This window comes from Pholcus phalangioides, unplaced genomic scaffold (genome assembly GCF_987345545.1).
Source record: "Pholcus phalangioides strain wild (caught in Gottingen) unplaced genomic scaffold, Ppha-v1.0 ptg000013l_1, whole genome shotgun sequence".
NCBI classification, from domain to species: domain Eukaryota; kingdom Metazoa; phylum Arthropoda; class Arachnida; order Araneae; family Pholcidae; genus Pholcus; species Pholcus phalangioides.
The window spans coordinates 12,813,099-12,834,130 of record NW_028301606.1 but is presented as its reverse complement, the minus strand read 5'-3'; the positions used below and the strand labels follow the sequence as shown (position 1 = coordinate 12,834,130).

The window sequence follows — 21,032 nt, the reverse complement described above, 5'->3', positions numbered from 1 at the left end:
ACCACTAAAAATTTAAATTTTAAGTGGGAATTATTAACTTTTGTGTGTTCTATCAATGTCATGAAAGATCTATCAAGAAATACTGATACATCAACTAAAGAAGAACTGAATTACAACAATTTGTGGAAAATCTGATTTATAGCACAATAAATTCTCAAACAGGGTGCCAAGGTTTGGTTTGCAACGAGATTGGCTAGGTATGTCGCATGACATTTTTTAGCATAAAAAACACATAAGAAACACCAATTAAGACTGTGATTTTCAAACATGCTAAGCCTGCTTAGGCAGTGCAAAGGATCTCGAGATACGGGAAAATCGTAACAATTGATTTGAAAATTATAATGTAATTCTGAAAAAACCTGTGAACGTAGAAATTTTGATGTCCTGGTTTAACATTAATGAAATCCCACCAAGCAAAAGGTTGCCAATGGGGGAATCAAAAACGGGATAGTGGCAATGATTCACATCAGCGGTTCTCAAACTGTGCGCCACGGTGTCCCTGACAAAGGTTTTTGAAGAGAGATTCTTTGTTAAATTACTCCAGGGATCCACGGATAAGTGTTGATAAGGAAAAGTGGCGCATAGCTTGTAGAAAGTTTGTGAACCACTGGTGTATGTAAACATTCCAAGCTGATGCTGAGGTACAAGTTGTCTTACGCGGTGATCTGACATAATAAGCTAATATGCAACATCTACATATATATAATGTGCGCTCACCAGAGAGACGCACATCTTCTTTCTTGTCAGTATCACCACGTAACTTGAGCAGACTAGTGCTCTCGATTTCATCTCCTGTAAAACAGTTCAATAAATTCAATAGTTAATATATTCTTTATACAATTATTATTCTGTCATTTAACTTCCTCTCCGGACAGAAGTATTCAGCGGATTTATGCAAGTGATATTCCTAATTTTTTCATATTGACGTACTGGAATTGACAGTAATTTCCCGAGTTTGTGAGAAGGGACTGTATGAAAACTAAGAAAAATCTCAATGGTACTCATATTATTAAAAAAAGACATGGGAAGATTTTATAATAGCCTGAAAAAATTTATAAATAAGCAACAAAATGAATAAAAGATAAATTTGTGAATAAATAAACTTCAAATTTATTCCTTGGATCAACACAATTTTGCTATTGCTGTTGGTATAACATAAGTGTCAACTCCCTGACTTGACAAATCTATAGTTTTTGTCATAAGTCACACAAATATAATGGAATTTTTGAGGGCCTGCACAGAGTGACCTTTGAAGACCGGACACACCCAGCTTCCCATCTCATAGAGATATCGCAGCGTTCCCGAAGGGTGGGTGTATCCGGAAAGTTTTATAATAAAAACAAAACATTGTCGCCTCATACGAAGGCAGCCAAAAAAAAAATATATATATATATATATATATATATATATACAGTCAAACCTCGTTAATGAGTCACTCTTGGGAGAGCAAAAATATGACTTAGTAAGCGGAGTGACTCATTAAATGGAGTGAGCCCTAGCTGTGCCAATTCCTGCCTGAGGACAATTGGGACTTCCAAAAAGTGACCCGGTAAGCAGAGTGACGTGCTAACCAGGTGACGCACTAACGAGGTTTGATGACGATCGTCAATCTAAAATCATATAACAGATGATTAAACTCGAAACATAAAACGCCAATTGACAATCAAAATTATAAACAAGATTATGCGATGATAGTCCTCCCATAAGAATCTTGCCATCATCAGTTAATCGAATGATTGTCAATAATCTAAATCTAATGATTGTCAATAATCTAAATCTAATGATTGTCAATAATAAATATAAAATTTCGAATCGCAGAGTAAATCAGCTAATCACAGCCATCCATTGTCCAGCTCCCACATATCAGTTCGATTGTCGGTATCGGTCTTCAGTAGTGAATCGGTCTAGTATCGGTCCATCGCCGTCTAGGCAGCAAGTTGTAAATCATCGCCTGGCTGCCGCTCTCTTGCGAGGGTGTGTGTGTGACATAAGTAACTCCTCTCAGTCTTGGCCGCAAATCGTACTGTCTCACTTGACTGCTGCACTCCCTTGATGGCACATACGTCGGGTCGGTGCCTCCTCTCGGTTCACGTGCTCCTCTGGTTTTGTCGTGCATATGGTGAACGTTCTGCTTCAGAAACCTGACAAGACCTATGAGGCGGTGAAAGTTCATAGGACTACGAAGGGTCCTTATCTTCCAGGCTAAGGTATAAGACTCTGGCATCTTACCAAAGTGGAACTGAGCCGTCATTGGACACTGCGTTGCATAGTGCCAAAGAGATCCAGAAGCTCCACAATTACAAGCAGAGTGAGTTGAGAGCTTAAACCGTTCGAAATAGACCGGAAATGGACCGTGCTCTGTTACCACTATTATCTTTTCTCTGGGCCAAACATAATGGTGCCAACGGACCCGTCGTTGGACTTTACAGGTGTCTTTGGCTGCATTAGAATTCCAACTACATTGCCACGTCTTCAACAGATCCCCACGCAATAAGCGTTGACCAAAGCTCCTTGGCCATGGGTGTTCACCTGGAGTTTGAAGATTAGCGGCTTCCTTAGCAAGTTGGTCAGCTTGCTCGTTGCCAGCTACTCCAGAGTGCGCTTTCACCCAGGCCAACCGTATTCTTGGATTTCCACACAGGATGCGACGAATCTCTCTGACGTTGTAATACAGTGAATGTGGATTTTTAAAAAAATGTGGAACGCTTCATGATTTTGCGTGTCATCCTTCCGCAGGGGCCATGCTAATCTTCTCTGTATCGTTCCAATTTTAGTATATGTACTGCCGAACCGAGTACCACAGAGTGACCACATAACTCATTTTCCCAGGATGTCCCAGTATCTTCCCTAATCATGGCTGTCTCGACTTTTTTTTTAAAGATGTCCCGTTTCTCTCATATTTTCAAGGCAAGAAACGTGAATTTTTATTCTTCACTAAAATCAAGGGCAAAATTATTTTGCAACTCATAAATTATATTACGCTTTGTCTGCAAGTCTAAGATTCTTTTGTGTGTAGCTTCAAAAATTTATAAGTCAGGAAGTGGCTGTACTTAATTTAAACCAGGTACTTATATCAAAACAATCAAGGGATTTAAGTGGATTGAAAAATTTCAGCTTGTGGTGGGGGGAAAACAAAAATTCAAACCACAATGAGATCCATTGAAGTTGCTATCGCTACAAATAAAAACGTTGGAATGATTTTAAATGCGTTATTTGTGCAGAGCAACATCATCGATGCACAATTGGATCTTGATTATCCAGAACTATGTCAACCAATGTAGGTATCCTTATTGAAAATTTTTTTCTTTACTAATGGAATTATCACCTGTAGAGGGAGTGCAATGGTAAATCACAAAGGCTTCCCTCAAAATATAAAAACATTTACTATACAATTAAGGGGACAGTATCTACAAGATAAGGACGATATGAGTGGATTGTGTGACTGCATTGCACATTCTTTTTCTCTATGATGAAGATTGCTCCATATAGTGGTGACCTCTGGTTCCACAGTACCCCTCCCCAAAGCGACAGTCACATAGACTGAATTATAGACTAATTCAGTCTATCCAGAGCTTTCACTGTTCTGCCAGAATGGATGCACTGAGTTGGATTAGTAGTGGGTGCAAACATTACCATCAATCACACCACAAAACGCCATTGGTTGGTTGGAATAGTAGTTCTCATCTGCTGCTCTTGTTGATGGAACTTCAATGTACTGTTCAGGTACTGGTCGTGGAGGAGATATGGCGGTTTCAGTTGGCCAACAGATAAGGACAATATGCGCGGATTGTGTGACAGCATTGTTAGTGATGAAACATATGTGCTGTTCCTGCATCACTGAAGTGTGTTGTGTGCTCTTTCTCAATGGTGCAGACCATGCCATCTAGCGGTGGACTCTGTCAACATACACTACTTCAGAACTGGACCTTTGTCCCGAAAATGTTGGATGATTGAAATGCTACTGTGTGTCAGTTTGGGTATTATCCGATTGGTAATTTTCAATTTTTTTTAAACTTTCGGCTGAAAAATTGTGATATCGATTTTGTTATACGAAAAATTAGTCCACATTCTTTCACGACACAATAATCAACACATAATTAACCATGAGAATAAGAGAGAAATTTTTAACACATAAATAGCAATAAAAAAACTATAAAAAAAAAAGCTAATCACATACCATCGATTGTGTGTGCGCTGTCGAGTGTGTCTTGCCTAGAATAGTCTGGCAAATAGTACTCAATGTCGGTCGTCAGGAAATCCTCTGGTATTGGAATGGTCTTGTGCCTTTTGCTTTTTTTCCTGGTTATTGTTGTTGTTTCTGCTTCTGGCGTTTGGACAGACAGAGACGGTGAAACCATGCTTGTAGAACTGATTTCATCTTTGATCACAGGTTTCTCTTCTTCCACAGACTCTGATATAGATGACACTGATGTTGTTGATGGTAAATGCTTGATGGCTGGTCTCTTACATGGGAATGATTTTGGGGGCCCCAGATAACGCCTATAGAAGAATCAGTCGCATTAGCACAAAAAAAAGTTTAATGCAGAAAAAATTTTAAAAAAGTTGAGCATAGAAAACATTCCTCTTGTATAAATGCGATCGATATTCAAATATTACAAAAACTACAAATCTATACAAACAAGAATTGATAATTTTTTGTAATGACAAAGACGTAAGGGCTAAAGATATTCAAAAGTAACGGCTTACAATGAGAGAACCATATATGATTACTTATAAATTTCAGTTGCATTAAAGAGAGTGGCTCCTATAGCAGGTTAATAAGGTTATAAGCACCTTTAGAGGCTCTGCAGATGTCCAAATGGTATTCAATCTCTTGCCAAGTGTTTAAAAGCATTTGAGGTGTTATTAAATCAACTGCTGCAGATGCAGTTCCAAAGCATATGGGTCATCAAATTTTCATAACTAAACAACAACGCTCTCTTTAATGCAACTAAAATGTATAAATAATCATATATGATTCTCTCGTTATTTATAAATATAAATATATATATATATATAAATCGTTATTTTTGGATATCTTTAGCCCTTACATCCTGTGGCTTCTCCAGTTTTAGTCATTACAGTAGAGACTCTGTAATCTGGCATATTAGATAAGGACGTGTCAGATTACCGAAATCACTGGAAGTTAATTGAAAAAGCCCGTTTAAATAATATAAACTGGGCACAGACATGCAATGACACGCTTTCCCCTTCTTTGATTTCCAAGAAAACTCACCTAAAACATTGGATTACTGGCCATCTGAATTATAGAGAATCTATCATATTTTTAACCTTTAGCTTAGACACCATGTATATGACAAAGAGATAAGAATGGTGTGTGTGATGAGTTGAGACATCTAAATGGATGAAAGTCCCAGTAATTGAATGTGGGCTATTATTTTAAAGCAAGGAACATTTGAAAATATTCTTTTACGATATATTTTTCCCTTGCAATTGTAATTTTACACACGCAGAGTGTTTATCAACATCTCTTACATGCAATCAACATAATTTCAAACTAGGTTAGAAGTATGCACATTTTGCATTATGTACACAAAGGAAGAGAAGTGGCCTGTCACTTTTAAAATAAGGGCACTATTTGCTTCCTAAACACAAGAAATATGATAAGGGTAGAGATTCATCGCCAGATTCGTGGAATGTATGGTCTAAATGCAACAATAGTAAGATTCATAAATTGTCCAGACTGTTTAAGGCAGATTGAGAGCACATGCATTATGAATTATGCTCTGGCTGGCTGCTTGCATTAGCTCTGATGATCTTATGAGAGTGTGTACCATGATTTACTGTTTTCCTGATACCTTTCTGAAGCAGTCGCATCCATGCACAAACCTTACCAATGAACCCCATAGCAAAATATGCTGAAAACTGCAGCATACGCCATAGAACAATCAGTGTTGCTCCTGCAGAAAAATCTCGGGAAGAGTTTTAAGAAAAGTGTAGGAAACAGTATTATGGAAATTTTTTTTACTGCAGAACATTTCTAGTCAGCTGAGGATTCGTTGTAGAACAATGCAGAACATTCTGCTTTGAGGCCATTGAATACGACATCCAAAACATGAATTTAGAACTTTTAACAAGGACTCGTAAACAAGTTATACAGAAACATTTTTCAAATGTATACAGAAACACTTTCATAACACCATCATAAATTACTCTCTGTATTGTATGTAACTCAGAATGAAGGACTCACCTCTTCAAGGCTCTCAACGGTACAGTTTTTGACCGCCTGCCCAAATATCTGGTAACTAAATGAACAGGAGGTCTTCCTGTGTTAGAAGGCTCGCTAGTTGAAGATGTTGATGTTATCACTGCTGGAACTGTTGATGTTATTGGCCCAGCTGCAGATGGAAGTTGAGAATCTGACATTATGCTACCAACATCAGAAAGACATCCATCAGAGTCATGATCAGACCTTACATTTCTCTTGAGGAGGCACATTCTCCTTTCCATGCGTTCCTGCCGCACTTTCAACTAAAAATGAAAAATAATGGTCAATTTATGTAGATATTTTTTTTCATAGTAAATCATATTTCTTTATTATACATGTTACGGCAAAAGCCCAAAGTGTTGGTCACTTTGTGAACTGGCTGGCCCAGTTGATCCAACAAATATCAGAACTTCAGGCTTTCGCTGGGCTTTGGCCTTGTGATCCTTATAGAGTGGGAAAAAGTCTGTAAAAACTTTAAAAATGAATAAAAACCAGAAAAATAACCGAAATAAAAAACGGTTTGCAGGGTTAGCATCGCTAGATCACAGGAATTGAATTTTTTTTAAGATGGAGGAAAAAAAATCCAAAAAACAGCTGATTGAACTCGTCATTTGCATATCTTTTCTTTGACCTGTGCATGTCAGCGCCACCTATTGGCTGTTTTTCTGAGACTTTTTTCCATCTTAAAAAAATTCCAGTGACCTAGCGATGCTAATCCTGCAAACCTTTTTTTATTTCGGTTATTTTTCCAGTTTTTATGAATTTTTAAAGTTTCTATGGACTTTTTGCCCAACTTGTATATCCCTATATGTGGGTCACCATGATATTGATATTAGGACTCCCTTGACCATTAAGGTTGCCATAGCTAATAATAATTATGGTTAGATATGGCTAATTAGAAATGGCCATAATTATCACAAAAACTACACTGTGACCCCGAATAATAGGAATCAATACATAAGGGCTGGCCAAAGTCGACGAAAGCCAAAATTTTGGACACTAGCCAGGTCAAATGGGCTAGCCAGTTCACGAACTGGTCAACTTTGGGCTTTGGCAGTAACATAGCCTATACACACCTAGATTAACACAGGGCTTGAAAAGTCCATGACAATAATAAAAAAACTGGCATTGTCACATTGAAGTTTCTATGCATGATTACTAAAGAAGTTTTGAATGGAATTTACATGACTACTGAATAGTGGCTCAGTAAAAATGAATAAACTCTGAATAAAACTTGCAACACATGGGCACAAAGTTTGTAAAATCATATTTTAGAAAAGAGTTGGACTGAATCATTAAATATACCATTGAGAACCTACTGGTCTTCAGACATTATGAGTGGTCCGCTAAACGAAAAATCTCTTCTGAATAATTCATTTTTTTAATATGTTGCATTTAGAAGAGTGATATACCACCAAGGGGTGCAGAAAGTATATTTAAAAAAAAAAAAATTAGAACTGTAGTTAAACCTCATGAAGCCAACACTGTTGATTGTGTGGCTTTATCGATAAACAAGTGTGGAGGTTTTAAGAGACCTATTTAAATTACATTTGGAAAAAACATTTCGCAAAAGATATTTGCTAATAAAAAGTATAATATACTGAATAGTTTTTGCTAAGATTCAAACAGCAACACTGAGTACAAAATAATTGAAACAAAATATCTTCACATAAATGCACTTTTTTTTTAGCATATTCAGCAGAAAACAAGACATTTCCAGGTGTGAAAGTGACTGGCAACATGTTTCGCTACTGATCCAGAGGACCATCAAAATTTTTTTCTTGCTGGTCTGATTGTTTAATCACTGGTCTCGGACCAGTGGACCACCAATGATTTCGAACACTGCCTTAGGTTAGAACAAGGTTATCAGATTTAATCCAGATTCGTCAGATGGAGATAATCCTAATTTGATGTCAAAAGTTTGCACTTGAAGTTGTTACAATTACTTTGCCATTTTATAATTTATATCATGACAATTACAGGGCTCCCACTCAAAAAATTAGAAAAGTAGGAAAACGCGGGACTAAAAAATAGGGGGGGGGGGTGTAATCCCCTTAGACAACATAATCATAGCATAATAAAAAAAAATCCCTAAAATTTTTTTTTCATAGTATCCTATAAATGATTGACTATTTCAGTATCTACAGTACTACACTATTTCAGTATCCTATAAGATTGACTCAAGCCGTAGCAAAATGACAAATGACTTGGTTACAAAATAAATTTTTGGCCAAAACAGTGTACTAGAAACCACAGATAATTCTTTTCTGTCTCTCATTATATATTACATACTTTTTTTGGAATCTTCCAAAGTGCAGAGTTTGTCAACTGTCTTTGACAATGCACAGCAAATTTCAAAGATGTACATTTTTTAAGAATGACGCTCCTTCGAGACCACTTTCAAAAGCATAGTGCAAAATGCGTAAATTACAAGATCCGATGTAAATAAGGCAAGGTGAATCCATCCTTTGATCCAAGGTGATTGTCCATCCTTTTTAAAGGGATTTGTTTAAATTTTACTGTTCAATGCCAGTGTAATCATTTTTGACAAAAATGAAGCCCTTTCATTTCTAGCTCTTTGCTGAGCATTGTTAATATTGTTTATGCCTCTTCATGCCTTAAAAATACAGAAGACAACTGAATACTAGTAGGTAGCATCAGAATCACCAAACCTAGAATAGGCCTATGTATCCAACTGCTTTGTAATGCAAACTGTTGTTTCATCTATTTGCACCATAATTTTGAATGATGAATGTCAGTTACTGTCCAAAGCCCTACCAAATGAAAAATTAATCAACCAAATGGTCCCCCCCCCTCCATAAATAACCTTAAAAATGATAAAATTTCTGCTTTGGCAGAATCATTAATTGCATTCTCCAACATTTGTAATATTTGGCAATATAACAATGATTTCCTGCTCAATTCAAATCAATTACACAAATTTTGTAGATAGGATTTGGTAAAAAAGTAGGACAAAAACTAGAAAGTAGGACATTTTACCAAAAAGTAGGAAAAGTAGGACGAATGGGAGCCCTGCACCTATCATCTTGAATGCCGTAGAAATGAAAAAAAAAAAAAAAATTGATAAAAAGTTACAAAATGGTCCACATACAGCTCATCCCCAAATAACCTTAAAAAGATACAATTTCTGCTTTGGCAGAACCATTAATTACAATCTCCAACATTTGTAATATTTGGCAATTATATCAATGATTCCCTGCTCAATTAAAATCAATTACACAAATGTTTGTAGGATTTGGTGGAAAAGTAGAACATTTTACCAAAAAGTAGGAAAAGTAGGACGAGTGGGAGCCCTAGGTATTCCAATTAAATAGGAATTTTTATATATCTCACAGGTATACCAAATTTATAAAAATTTTTCCGTGGAATTCATTTTGTTCCAATGTTTACCGATTTGTAGTAGAACGTCAATTCCTGCCATTGGAAAATTTTCGGCGATTTTTAGCAACAACAGGCAACTTTGTTCATTTTTGGCATTATATTAGATAACATTTGGCAATTTCCAGTAGTTGAAATCAAAATTTTCTGTATTTTTCTCGAGAAAATATATCAGCCCTTAATTACAACGACTGAGGAATTTTCTTTTTGGGGGAAGGGGTTCATTTTTCCGAAGCATAATTTGAGGATTTTTCTGTGAAGATACGAAAATTGGAAAAATCTGGTTTGGGATCTGAAGATTTCGGTAAGGCTAAAAAATCGGAAGCATTGGTACTAATGAGATAAGAATACAATCCCAAAAGGCATTTTAACCAATTTCTGTTAATTTAAATGCTTTTTAAAGGGTGGGTAACTCAAAATTTCTTTGGAAGAAAACTTTAATGCCTCTCTCAAGCCTTTTGTACCCCCCCCCCCCCCCACATAGGTCGATCCTGCGTACACCCTTGCCAATACTATTATTCTTGGTGTAAGGACCAAGCCCTTCAATCGATCAAGAGGTATGGGGAACCGACCTTGGTTCTGAAAACCACCATAATGGGGGGGGGGGGGAGATAAATGTTTCTTGAAAAAAATCTTGAGTTATCGAAGAGAAAAAATAAGCTTACTAACAGAAATAGATTTAAACACAGCATATAAAAGTTTTCCCTCTGGATATCTCGATGTTTTTTTACAGAAAAAATATTCAAGAATATTTTTAATTTTGATCATCTTGGGGATATCTTTCTCCCCACCCCCCACCCGCGTAAGCCTCTAGCCTCTGCAATAGATTACACTTGGACGGCATCTGCCAATTGTATCTCTTGTGCGAATGGAGAATTTTTTCACAGACTTGCAGCCTCCTCTAACTGAAAGGGGCGATCATCCCCATGTCCTTTTCCGCCTATGTTCGCGGGACGGTTGGGATTCCCCCCCCCCCTTTGCAGGCCGGAATTTATGCCCTGATCTAAAACGTAATCAGGAGGCAGGCGCTAATCAGGGCCGCAGCTTTGGTGCAGGGATACTATATTTACAATTCCTCGGGTTTTCCGGAGAACGTGAAACGTTTGGGTACCCTTGGGTAAGGTATAGTGTAGGGCTCACACAATCGCCTGGCCGCCGGTTTTGTGCTTGTGCATATTTAAATGAATAGGATCAGTAGGGTAATTTTTTAAAGACATTTTGACGGCGTCACATCGGGACCCCTTCCTTGTGAGTTGGTATGCTAAATTACTGAATAGCTACTCTTAAAATAAAATCGGACATCTGCGCCTTTGCGAAAAATAACGAAAAATTCCTACTTTGTTTTATAATTCAGAAACTGAACTCCACTTTTCCGGCAATTATCGTGTTCGAGGGCGAAAAACAAACATCACCTTTCCCTTGAAAAACAGGTCTAGAAAAGGGGAGGGGGATGTAGGTCTTTTCCAATCCCTAGATCATATTTGTTGGGTGGCCATATATGATCCTGCGATACTGGAAAATATGAACATAAAACACGGGTCCTCAGGCAACTTTGGCCGAACAAAGGTCTACGTCGTTTTTTGAGACTAAAGTAGAGAAAGACAATGAACGTCCTCGCTGAATTAGGGATAGACACACCTTTTTTGCATGGATTGCAGGCCCGTAGCCAGAAATTTCGTTCGGACGACGACGACCAAAGTGATAGAACAATAGATTTGGCCATCCCTTTCCCTTTTTTCGGTCATTTTCTCACATTTCGGGGAAGGGGGGACCAGACCCCCAAGTTCTCTCCACCCTCGATACGGATTGTGATGCTTGATGGATTGTGACTATGTAAAGGTGAATAGCAACTACATCTGTTCGTTTCTGCTTTACGAACGTGTAGCGGAAGTTATATGGAACGTTATTCAGTCGAAAAAAACCGATTCCGCAAAAATGTAGCGTAGATCGTTATTCAGCCGAAAGCCTTAATTTCAGAATGCTATTTTTCAAAGATGGGAGTAACACAAAATCAATCTATAAGGCGAGGGTTCTCAAACTGTGCGTCAGCAACCTTTGTCAAGGGCGCCGCAAAGTGATGACGCTAACAAAGGTTTTTCGAAGCGATTCTTTGTTACACCGCTTGAACCTAGAATAACGTTGATTCGAATAAGGGGCTCCACGGGTGAATAAAGTTTGGTATAAGGAATTTTCAGCAAACCCACAAAAGGTACAAGTCCCGCGTACGCCCCTGAGCTTCAGCTTTGCAAAGTTTCGAAAAGTAACTCTGCTTTTCAGATATCAAGATGTATCAGGAAAAAAATAAGAACCGCAACTTTGATACCAATAAATGGTTCTCAAAAATTTTTGCCATCGTTTCCCACACCGTCCCATAAGTTCAGAAAAGAAGTACGTACTACAAGTATCACATATTCTAACCAGCCATATTCTTATGAGGGCCTGTTCCTCATAAGTTCGGGTCCTGAGCAAATAAGAACTGATAGGGCCCCTTATATATGCAGTCTTCTTTGGGGAAAAGGCGTACGCAGGGGAAAGGGGGGCATTGTGCCTTAAATACAAAGGACAGCCATTTTTGGGGCCCTGGGCACGTGCTTCGTTTTCCCATGAGAGAAACAGGCCCTGACTCCAACTTATGTCCCTAATAACAGGGCGGTTCCGGAAAAAAATTCTCACTCGCATGAGACATCTTTTCAGCGCTCTACCGGCGTATAAGCCGCCCGAGTAAAACGACCCCAGAACTCGAGACAATCGCCCTCACCTAGTTGCGGCCCTGGCAATGCTTCTTCCCCAGAAAGGAGAAAGAAAAAAATAAAGGAAATCTGCATAAATACCTATCTTTCTTTTTTTCTTTCTTTTTTTTTTTTTTAAACCGATTTAGAGAAACAAACATTTCTTTTCAAAAACGCGAAGTGAAGATTCTTCACTTCTAAACGCGCATAATTGAGAAAATTGTTTTTTCAAGTCTAGAGGAGGTAAATGCGGGGTGACGTAAGTCGGGCATTACTGTACATGTACCTCTATCCCATACATGCTCAACCTCAGACCCGCGGGACAAATGTGGCCCTCGGAGTCATCTGATGAGGCCCGAGGCACATTTCTACATCTCATTTAGGTACATACTAGCGACATATATCCAGATTACTTAATTGACCGCCACGGCACATTTCAAGATCACTCAAATGACCCACGGAACACTTCCAGACACTCGAGTGGCCCGCATAATCCAAATGGTTGAGCATCCTTGTGCTGTATTCCTACATACCTAAGGGGTAACATTCAAATTCCGCGTATTTTTCTCGATGAAATACTGAAAAGGCATCAATCGCTTTACGCCATTAATTGGTTCAGCAAAACAATCGCGTAAAGCGAGTTAAATTTAACATGAGTGAGGTAGGGGCTTTCTTGAGAGGGATAAAAGGTAAATACAACTTCCAGCAGCAAAATAATTTTTTTTTTTTCAATGAAGTTATTCTAACATAAATTATGGCTCATGAATAAATGTAATATTAGAACTTTTCACTTGTCTTCACTTTTGATTAATACTTGGAGTGTTAATGTTTTTCTTTCTTTCTCGAAGAGCCTGATATGATGGTTGATAACTTTCGAGACTCACAGCTGACAAGCAGATTTCTTCGTCTCTTTATAAACGCTTTAGACGCAAAACTGGAGAATTCCGAATATCCCTCGCAAATACATACGAAAATTCGATTCAATTAGGATCGTTTTCTTTGATTAAAATTCTGATGGCGATGCGTTTGCGACATGGAGTTGAACGTTTCTTCCATATTTGTCACATATAAATTAACAAATCTAACGGGTTTAGTCATTTTAATTTTTGTTATACAGTCGAATCCCGTTTTAACGAATACCGATATAGCGAAAATCTCGCTTTAACGAACACGTTTCTAATCCCCTAGATAAGTTTACATAGGAACAATGCAAATAAACTGGAATTCCTTCATAACGAAATTTCGTTATAACGAAGCGATTCCTCCGGTCTCTTGGAGTTCGTTATAACGGGATTCGACAGTATTTCTAAAAAATTTGCATGCCAATTTTTAAGATTAAAATCAAACCAGGGCCGGACTTATGCAGGTGCGAGGGGCGCAGCCGCACTTGGCCTCTAAATTTTAGGAGCTGCAAAACGGATAAAAAAAATCAATGAGGAAAAGGTACTTTAAGATTACATTTAGTTGCATTTTGATTTCTTAACAAAGCAATAGCTTAAAATTGTGTCCAACACAGAAGACCCTCTAGGTCTAGGATATTGACACCCCCCCCCCCAAACCTAGGAGCCTGTATCTCATAAGTTCGGGCCCTGGCAAATATTATTTTTTGAGCCCTCCCTATTCATAGTGTTCTTTGAGGCAGAGGAAGACGACCCGTGCCTATCATGCAAAAGGCAGCCAATTTCGTCGCAATGAAAATTTGTATGCCGAAATTCCCATGCGAGAAACAGGCCCTGCCTTCAGCCAAGAGTGCAGGCGGGTTTGGTGGCCCGGGTGCTGGACAAGAAAGAGCCTGAATTCTCACACACTCTAACGACGTACTGCATCTAAAACTACACGGATAGGGTGGAGCAAAATGCATACTTGACACAGCTGAAAACGTATTCAGTTGAAACGCTGGGCAGATAATCCGTCGTCTAGTCACGACAGCCTTTCTCCATTGTGGTGATGCAGATATTGTAGATACAGTACCCTCATCTTGCAGCAGGGTTCCTAGCATAAGTACCGGAACGGGGGGCTATAATCATTTCGGAGGGCCGCAAAATACTTAACACGTCCCTAAATCAAACTAGAAGAAATTTCACTGGTCGCAATTTCTTAACTTTTTCAAAACCGCTTAAAAGGTATTGACGACGGATACCTGTATAATTTACGGTTATCCTAAAGGATTTTTTTTTCTTCCATAAGTTTCAAAAGTGAAATCTTATTATCGTTCATCGAAAGTGAGAAAAACGATCAATCAGGAAAATATTTTGTCTTAACTGAAGGAGCAGGGCCGTCTTAAGAGCACCACGGGCCAAATGATCTTTCTGAGGCCCTACCTGGCGAATTGTCGAAAACTTGAACCGGTTCTCATTTTTGTGAGGCCCCCCCATGTGTTAAGACGGCACTGCGAAAGAGCATTCCTTTAAACCAGTGATTCCCAACGGGGGCGTTAACCCCTCCTGGGGGGGGTGATGGAATGTTCCAAGGGAGCGGTAGAATCTACGGGTTTAACATAGGATCCTATGGGTGAGATTGCGTTGGGGGGCGATGGAAGAAAAAAATTTCTGAAGGGGGCGATGGGACAAAAAAGGTTGGAATACCCAGAGGCGGATTTAACGGCGGGGGCCCCCCCGACTCCTACAGAAGCCCCGAAAAAACCCAAACTTCACACTTTCCTAATTTAAGGGGGGGGGGCAATATTTTCTTTCGCGTCCGGGGACCTCGACCGACTTTAATCCACCACTGTTTAAACCCGATTCCTAAGAACAGCTTCCCACAATTTAATTTGGTTTCGAAAGCCAAGAAGTAAAAAAATAATAAATCACCATCGGCAGTAACGCCATCTATCCGTACGCGATGGAAACACTGTTTATAAAATAACCGCCTAAAGCCGGGATAAGAAAAAAAAAAAACAATCAACAAGCCTATTAAATATCGATGCGATTATTGGTTTCATTAAGAACTTTTCTAAAACCTCTACTGTGTAACACAGGCTAAAAAAAGAAATTTACTTAAAAACCCGATTTTAATCCTATAATAATAGCAAGGGCCAGAGGCGTGGTGGCTCCAACGATCCCCCCCCCCCCGATTTTGTATAATATGTGGGAGACGAAAATCAGCATTCAAAAATGCATATACATTACAAAACACACAGGAATGCTGAAAAATACTCGTACAGAACAATTGACCAACAATTGGATAAAGATTAACAAAAGATAAATACAGTCGATTCCCGTTTTAACGAATACTGTTACAGCGTGAAAATCTCGTTTTAACAAAAATTTTTCTAATTCCCCAGATAAGTTCACATAGGAACAATGCAAGAATCTGGAATTCCTTGCATAACGAAATTTCATTACAACGAAGTGATTTCTCCGGTCTCTTGGAGTTCGTTATAACGGGATTCGACTGTAAATAAAAATTTCGAACCGAGGAAAATTTTAAATTGATGAAAGAAATAATTCCAAAACCAATATATACCGTCGAATCTCGTTATAACGAACTCCAAGAGGCCAAAGAAATCACTTCGCTATAACGAAATTTCGTTATAAAGGAATTCCAGGCTATTGCATTGTTCCTACGGAAACTTATGTGGGGGGATTAGAAAAGTGTTCGTTAAAATGAGATTTTCGCTATAACGGTATTCGTTAAAACGGGATTCGACTGTATTAGAACCCAATGAAAGAAATTGTCTGAGAACTAATGAGATAATTCAGAATACACGAATTTACTGAGAAAAATAATTGACAGAGATACACAATTCCAGCACCCACCCATGAAAATTCAGAATGTAAGGAAGAAATGTTTTTAGAATTGATGAAAACACGGAAAAAATGAAAGAAATAATTCCAGAATTGATGGAAATTCAGAATTTATAAAATAAATAATTCTAGAAATTTTAGAATTATTTATTTTGATAATTTGATTATCAATACAGTCGAATCGAATCCCGTTATAACGAATGCCAAGAGACCGGAGGCATCACTTCGTTAAAACGAAATTTTGTTATAAAGGAATTCCAAGTTACCTAGCATTGTTCCCATGTAAACTTATTTGGGGGATTAAAAAAGTGTTCGTTAAAACGAGATTTTCGCTTTAACGGTATTCGCTAAAACGGGATTCGACTGTATATTATTGTCAATATCAATATACTATTTATTTTGATTTGATAGATTTTTGATTACCAATTTATGAAAACAGTAATTCTAAGAATTATTTCTTACATAAATTCTGAATTTTCATCAAATTTAAAAGTATTTCATTTTTTTCATGAATTTATGATGCAATTTATAGATTAAAATTCATAATTTATGAGCGAAATTAACCTTACGTGCGGCCCCATCCCAAAACGCGGGGGTGGGCCAGGTGCGATGGCCCCCTGCCCACGACTTCCTATATATCAGTGGTTCTCAACCTTCGGAAGCCAGCGGCCCGGTTGATTTCTTCTTTTTTTGTAAGGGGAAGGCCCTGTCATACACACGATTAATAGGGAATAAATGGGGGGGGGGGGGAGGATGATTCACGGCCCGGTTTGACTGATGTCGGGGCCCGGCGGTTGAGAAACACTCTCCTAGATTACACAATACAACTGGTTATCTAGGACGGGTACGCATGGGCGGTGATACGGGAGGGTCTTCCCCCCCCCCCCCAGAGTCGACTGATCTAATGTATATATGAATTGACATCATCATCATCATCATCATCGTGCCCTCCCAGACTTCCAAGTCTTATCTCCGCCTGTGGGAATGCGCTAACTTTTCAGTTCGTGGGCAAGAAACTTGCATGTAGAGTGTGATCACGACTTATTTTAGAGTACATTTCGGTAATTTTGGCAGTCCCAACCTTTTTTTTTTTATAAAATTTCCCGATTAGTCAAATAAACATATTCATCTCACATATTTGTCAAACAAATACGTTTTGTTTAGTTAATTATAAATTTTCACTCATTTGCATTGCGCCTTGTGGAAGCTCCGCTCCCTACATCCCGCCATCGGCGATTTTTCAGCAAATCCTAGCGATAGTTGGCAACTTTATTTGCCTTTGAAAAACTTTTTTAGCCGGAATTAGCAACTTCACTTGCATTTGACGATTTTGTTAGCGATAATACCGTAGGAATCCCGATTTTCTATTTCCTCATATTTTTTTATGAAGGAAATATGGTCAGCAAAAGATATCTGTTGCGTTGTGTGAATTGATAATTTTCTAGTGCAACACTTTTAGGGATGGAGATCATAACTTGCCGCAAACCCCAAAGCGCGGCTCTAAAGAACGGTACTTAATCACGGAACCTCCTCCCGCCTAGGGTCACCATACGTCCCGTATTTCCCGGGAAAGTCCCGGTTTTTTTTCTGATCGTCCCGACTTTTTAGCGAAGTATCCCGGTTTTTCCACGAAGCATGCTCGAAGTTTTATTCGTTATTGAAGTCAAAAAATTAAACTATTTTCCCCACTCATAAATTATAAATAATATAAATCTCTCGCATCTGTCTTGGTGAACGTTTATTTTGTAGAATTCATTTAAATCCACTGCAATTTGCGGTAATGCTTTATTTCCCGCCATTTTGATTTTTACGTAATTTCTCCAATATTTAGCAACTTAGTGTACTTTTGACGATGTCCCGTATGTGTGATTCCGATTTCCCGTGCTTCTTTCGAGGAAATATGGTCAGCTTACTCCCACCACAACTTCCGATTAAAAACATATTTCTTGTCAAGACATCTAGATGGCAGCACAAACCGGAGGAATTCTCTCATACGCCAGTTAGGCTTAACGGTTGACATTGGGGAAACAAAAAAAAAAAAAACTCGCCAAACATTTCTGTACTTTGATTCAACATATTTTTTTTGTTTCAATAATTATTGTTTCATGAGGAAATCATTAACATTATCATTGGAGTTGATAATTGTATCAATCAATGCATTTTCTTCCCTATTACTTTTCTCTCTATATAGTTTTTCTTTTAAAATCCATAGTAAACCCCAAGTCATAATCAAGAGTTAATTCTTGATGAGTGGGGGGAAAATGCAAAATTGATAACTATTAATGGTAACCAGCCTTTTACTCGACATTGATACACACACGCAATTGTGATTTCATAACTTTGAGATAATACACATCTTAGCATTAACTAATTCATATAAACATTTTCTCAATCCTTCGAACACCGATTCGAAATAATTCTCAATTTCTGTTGTAATAAGTGTTTTTACTTCAAATAGCAATCAAACAAAGTATAAAATTTAAAACCTAAAATATTTAATATCTGGTGTTCAACATGTCATAAAACACAAGCAATGAAACAAAAAACGAAATGGTAGTTATAATGGTAAAGAAGACTCTCAAATAAGATTTGATAGTAGCCGGATTCATTAAACATCGCCAACACCACAACTTTATATTCAAATGTAACTTAAAAAATGGTGCGACTCATCAACATCTTAAATCGGGATAAAAGCCGCTTCACAAGAATACTCAATAAAACATTTCGAGTCTGGTCGAAGATGAGAGATCTTGTGCAAAAGGTGTCCGAAATACAATTTGCAATATCGAAAAGCAGGATGCATGAAGTTATTTTTTTATTCGATGACCAACACTTTTTTTGATACATGCCCTAGAATATTCGAGTGGGTCGTATAGTACCCATTTCCAGCATTCCCCCTTATATTGATTTTATTATACAAACTCTTTAAGTGGCATCAACGAAAAATCTCGCCTCTTATTTTAGCATTGACAAGAAAAGATATTTGTCCCCTATACCCTTTAGTTTGCACCTGTGGAAAATCGGAAGGGGAAAAAAGCTTAAAATAAATATGGAAGGGTGTTTAGTGATTTTTACAGTGTTGCGGAAAGGGTTAATAGAGATAAAAAATTATAAGGCAGATCTGGGTCCAACCAGGTAGGTGTCAACCTACCTTTGGTGCCTACAAGCGTTGGCACATGCACGTCTAAAGATAGGCTGTATATGGGCCGAGAGTGTGAATGCAAGAGAATTAGCATATTAGCATCAGTGGCCGAAGAAAAATATCACACAAAATTTTGTGAGCTACTTTGAAAGTGGGCTGGAATAATCGTAGGCATCAGGTCGACTAGGAGATTGGTATTAGCACCAAAAGTTTTCTATATTTGATTGTTAAATTGGTGTCTGAAGATAACAAAATTTCCCTAGTTTGATGACCGTTTCTTCCAACATGAAAAGCGATCATTAACTCCTGGACAAATACGGAAAAACATCTTTCTTGAACGGGGTTACACTGTTTGGCTCCTACAAAGTTACTGATGGCACATAATTCTTTTTTTTTTTTTGATTTGACAAGCCCTTTACCCCAAAATCAGAATATGCCGAAAACCGGGGCATACGTCCCACAGTAATCTGGAAGAAAAGTGTTGACAGCACCGTTATAGGGATTTTTTTTATCACAGAACATTTCCAATCAGTTGAGGGTTTGTTGTGGAACAATGCAAAACACTCTCTGCTTTGGGAAGAGACTCTACGAGATAGTTTCATTAAAACTAAACAAAAATCTCTAGGGCTTCACACTCTTTATGAGCTATAGAGCCTCCACCTTGACCATTTTCGCAGCTCTTCATAGTTATTTTCGCACAATAAAAATGAGATCAGCCTCGTCTTTTAGTTTTGATTGGGACCCGAATCAGTGACGTCTAAATGCATGGCGCTCCTGGGCATGACTTGATCTTGAGTGCATGGGGGGGGGGGGTGCACGATGCTTACCAGCTGATCAGAAAAATTTTAAAAACCACTTAAAGGGTTAAAAAAAGAGGGAAACAGTAATGTTGAAAGTTTTGTGTGCAATGTTTCAAAATTGCAATTCAGACTTTTCTAAAGTAATGTATAAAAAAAAATCCACATGTTTAATGTTTACATGATATCAAGAGATTATTTTATTAAGTATACAGGAGACATGGCCTAAATAAAAAAAAAAGCCTAAATTCTTCTCTATATAGGCCTGTAATAATTAGGTCTAAACTCTAGGTTGACCAACTTGGTGTTTGTTATTGACTGCAATTCCACCCAAGGCCAAAACATATAGGCCTACTTGTTTTTTTTTTTTTTTGAAAGGAATAACCTCAACTCCCCCAGGCTTATCTCACTCTACCTACAGAGTATATAAAAAAAGGCCAACCATACTAGATGTGCTAACCTATCTCTCATTCAGTAACATACACACAATACAAAAAAAAGAGCAGCGTGTTCCCCTCCCCCCCCCCAAAGTTACCGGCGGCATGAGAAGAAACGCCACGGGCAAGGGGGGGGGGAAGTAGCCAAACTCCATCGCCAAATGTGGATCGGCGCCAAAACGTAACTTTTGATTGCCGTGACTCGCGATGGATACACAACAAAGTTGACAGGCACGAGTGGGAGTGGAGGGGGAAATTTGGCTTGAAATACGTCGCCGCTCAAGATAACTGCGTTTTTGTTTTTATACAGTTGTATAGATGATGCACTGGAAGTTTTTTTTCCCCCTCGACGAACGTATCAATTATCGCCAATAAAATAATCATAATGACTATTATAATTATTTATTTCAAAACTTCATAATAATAATAAACACCGCCGCTGTTTATAACTCGCTAAATAAACGGCAAAAGATGTAAACAAGGTTTCTATAAGGGCATAAAAGTGCCCGAAAATCGACAAAAACGTCCCAATTGCTTGACATTCTCGAAGTTC

The 21,032-nt window shown here is 38.2% G+C and overlaps 1 protein-coding gene and 1 non-coding gene across 3 annotated transcripts in view; both read right to left on the bottom strand.

Moving 5' to 3' along the window:
- Positions 1–21,032, bottom strand: part of msl-1 (male-specific lethal 1) — a 33,323-nt gene that overhangs the window by 10,690 nt on the left and 1,601 nt on the right. The window contains exons 2-4 of one of the 2 annotated variants that reach the window (XM_089240747.1): positions 6,212–6,492; positions 4,178–4,500; positions 718–792 (exon numbers count right to left, since the gene is read on the bottom strand). In XM_089240747.1, the coding sequence (XP_089096873.1) occupies positions 718–792; positions 4,178–4,500; positions 6,212–6,492 (679 nt within the window). The remainder of the gene's footprint in view (positions 1–717; positions 793–4,177; positions 4,501–6,211; positions 6,493–21,032) is intronic. The other variant, XM_089240748.1, reaches the window with a different exon arrangement.
- LOC149078618 (U6 spliceosomal RNA) lies at positions 2,692–2,798 on the bottom strand. The gene has a single exon (XR_016193878.1). It is a non-coding gene; the product is annotated as a U6 spliceosomal RNA (small nuclear RNA).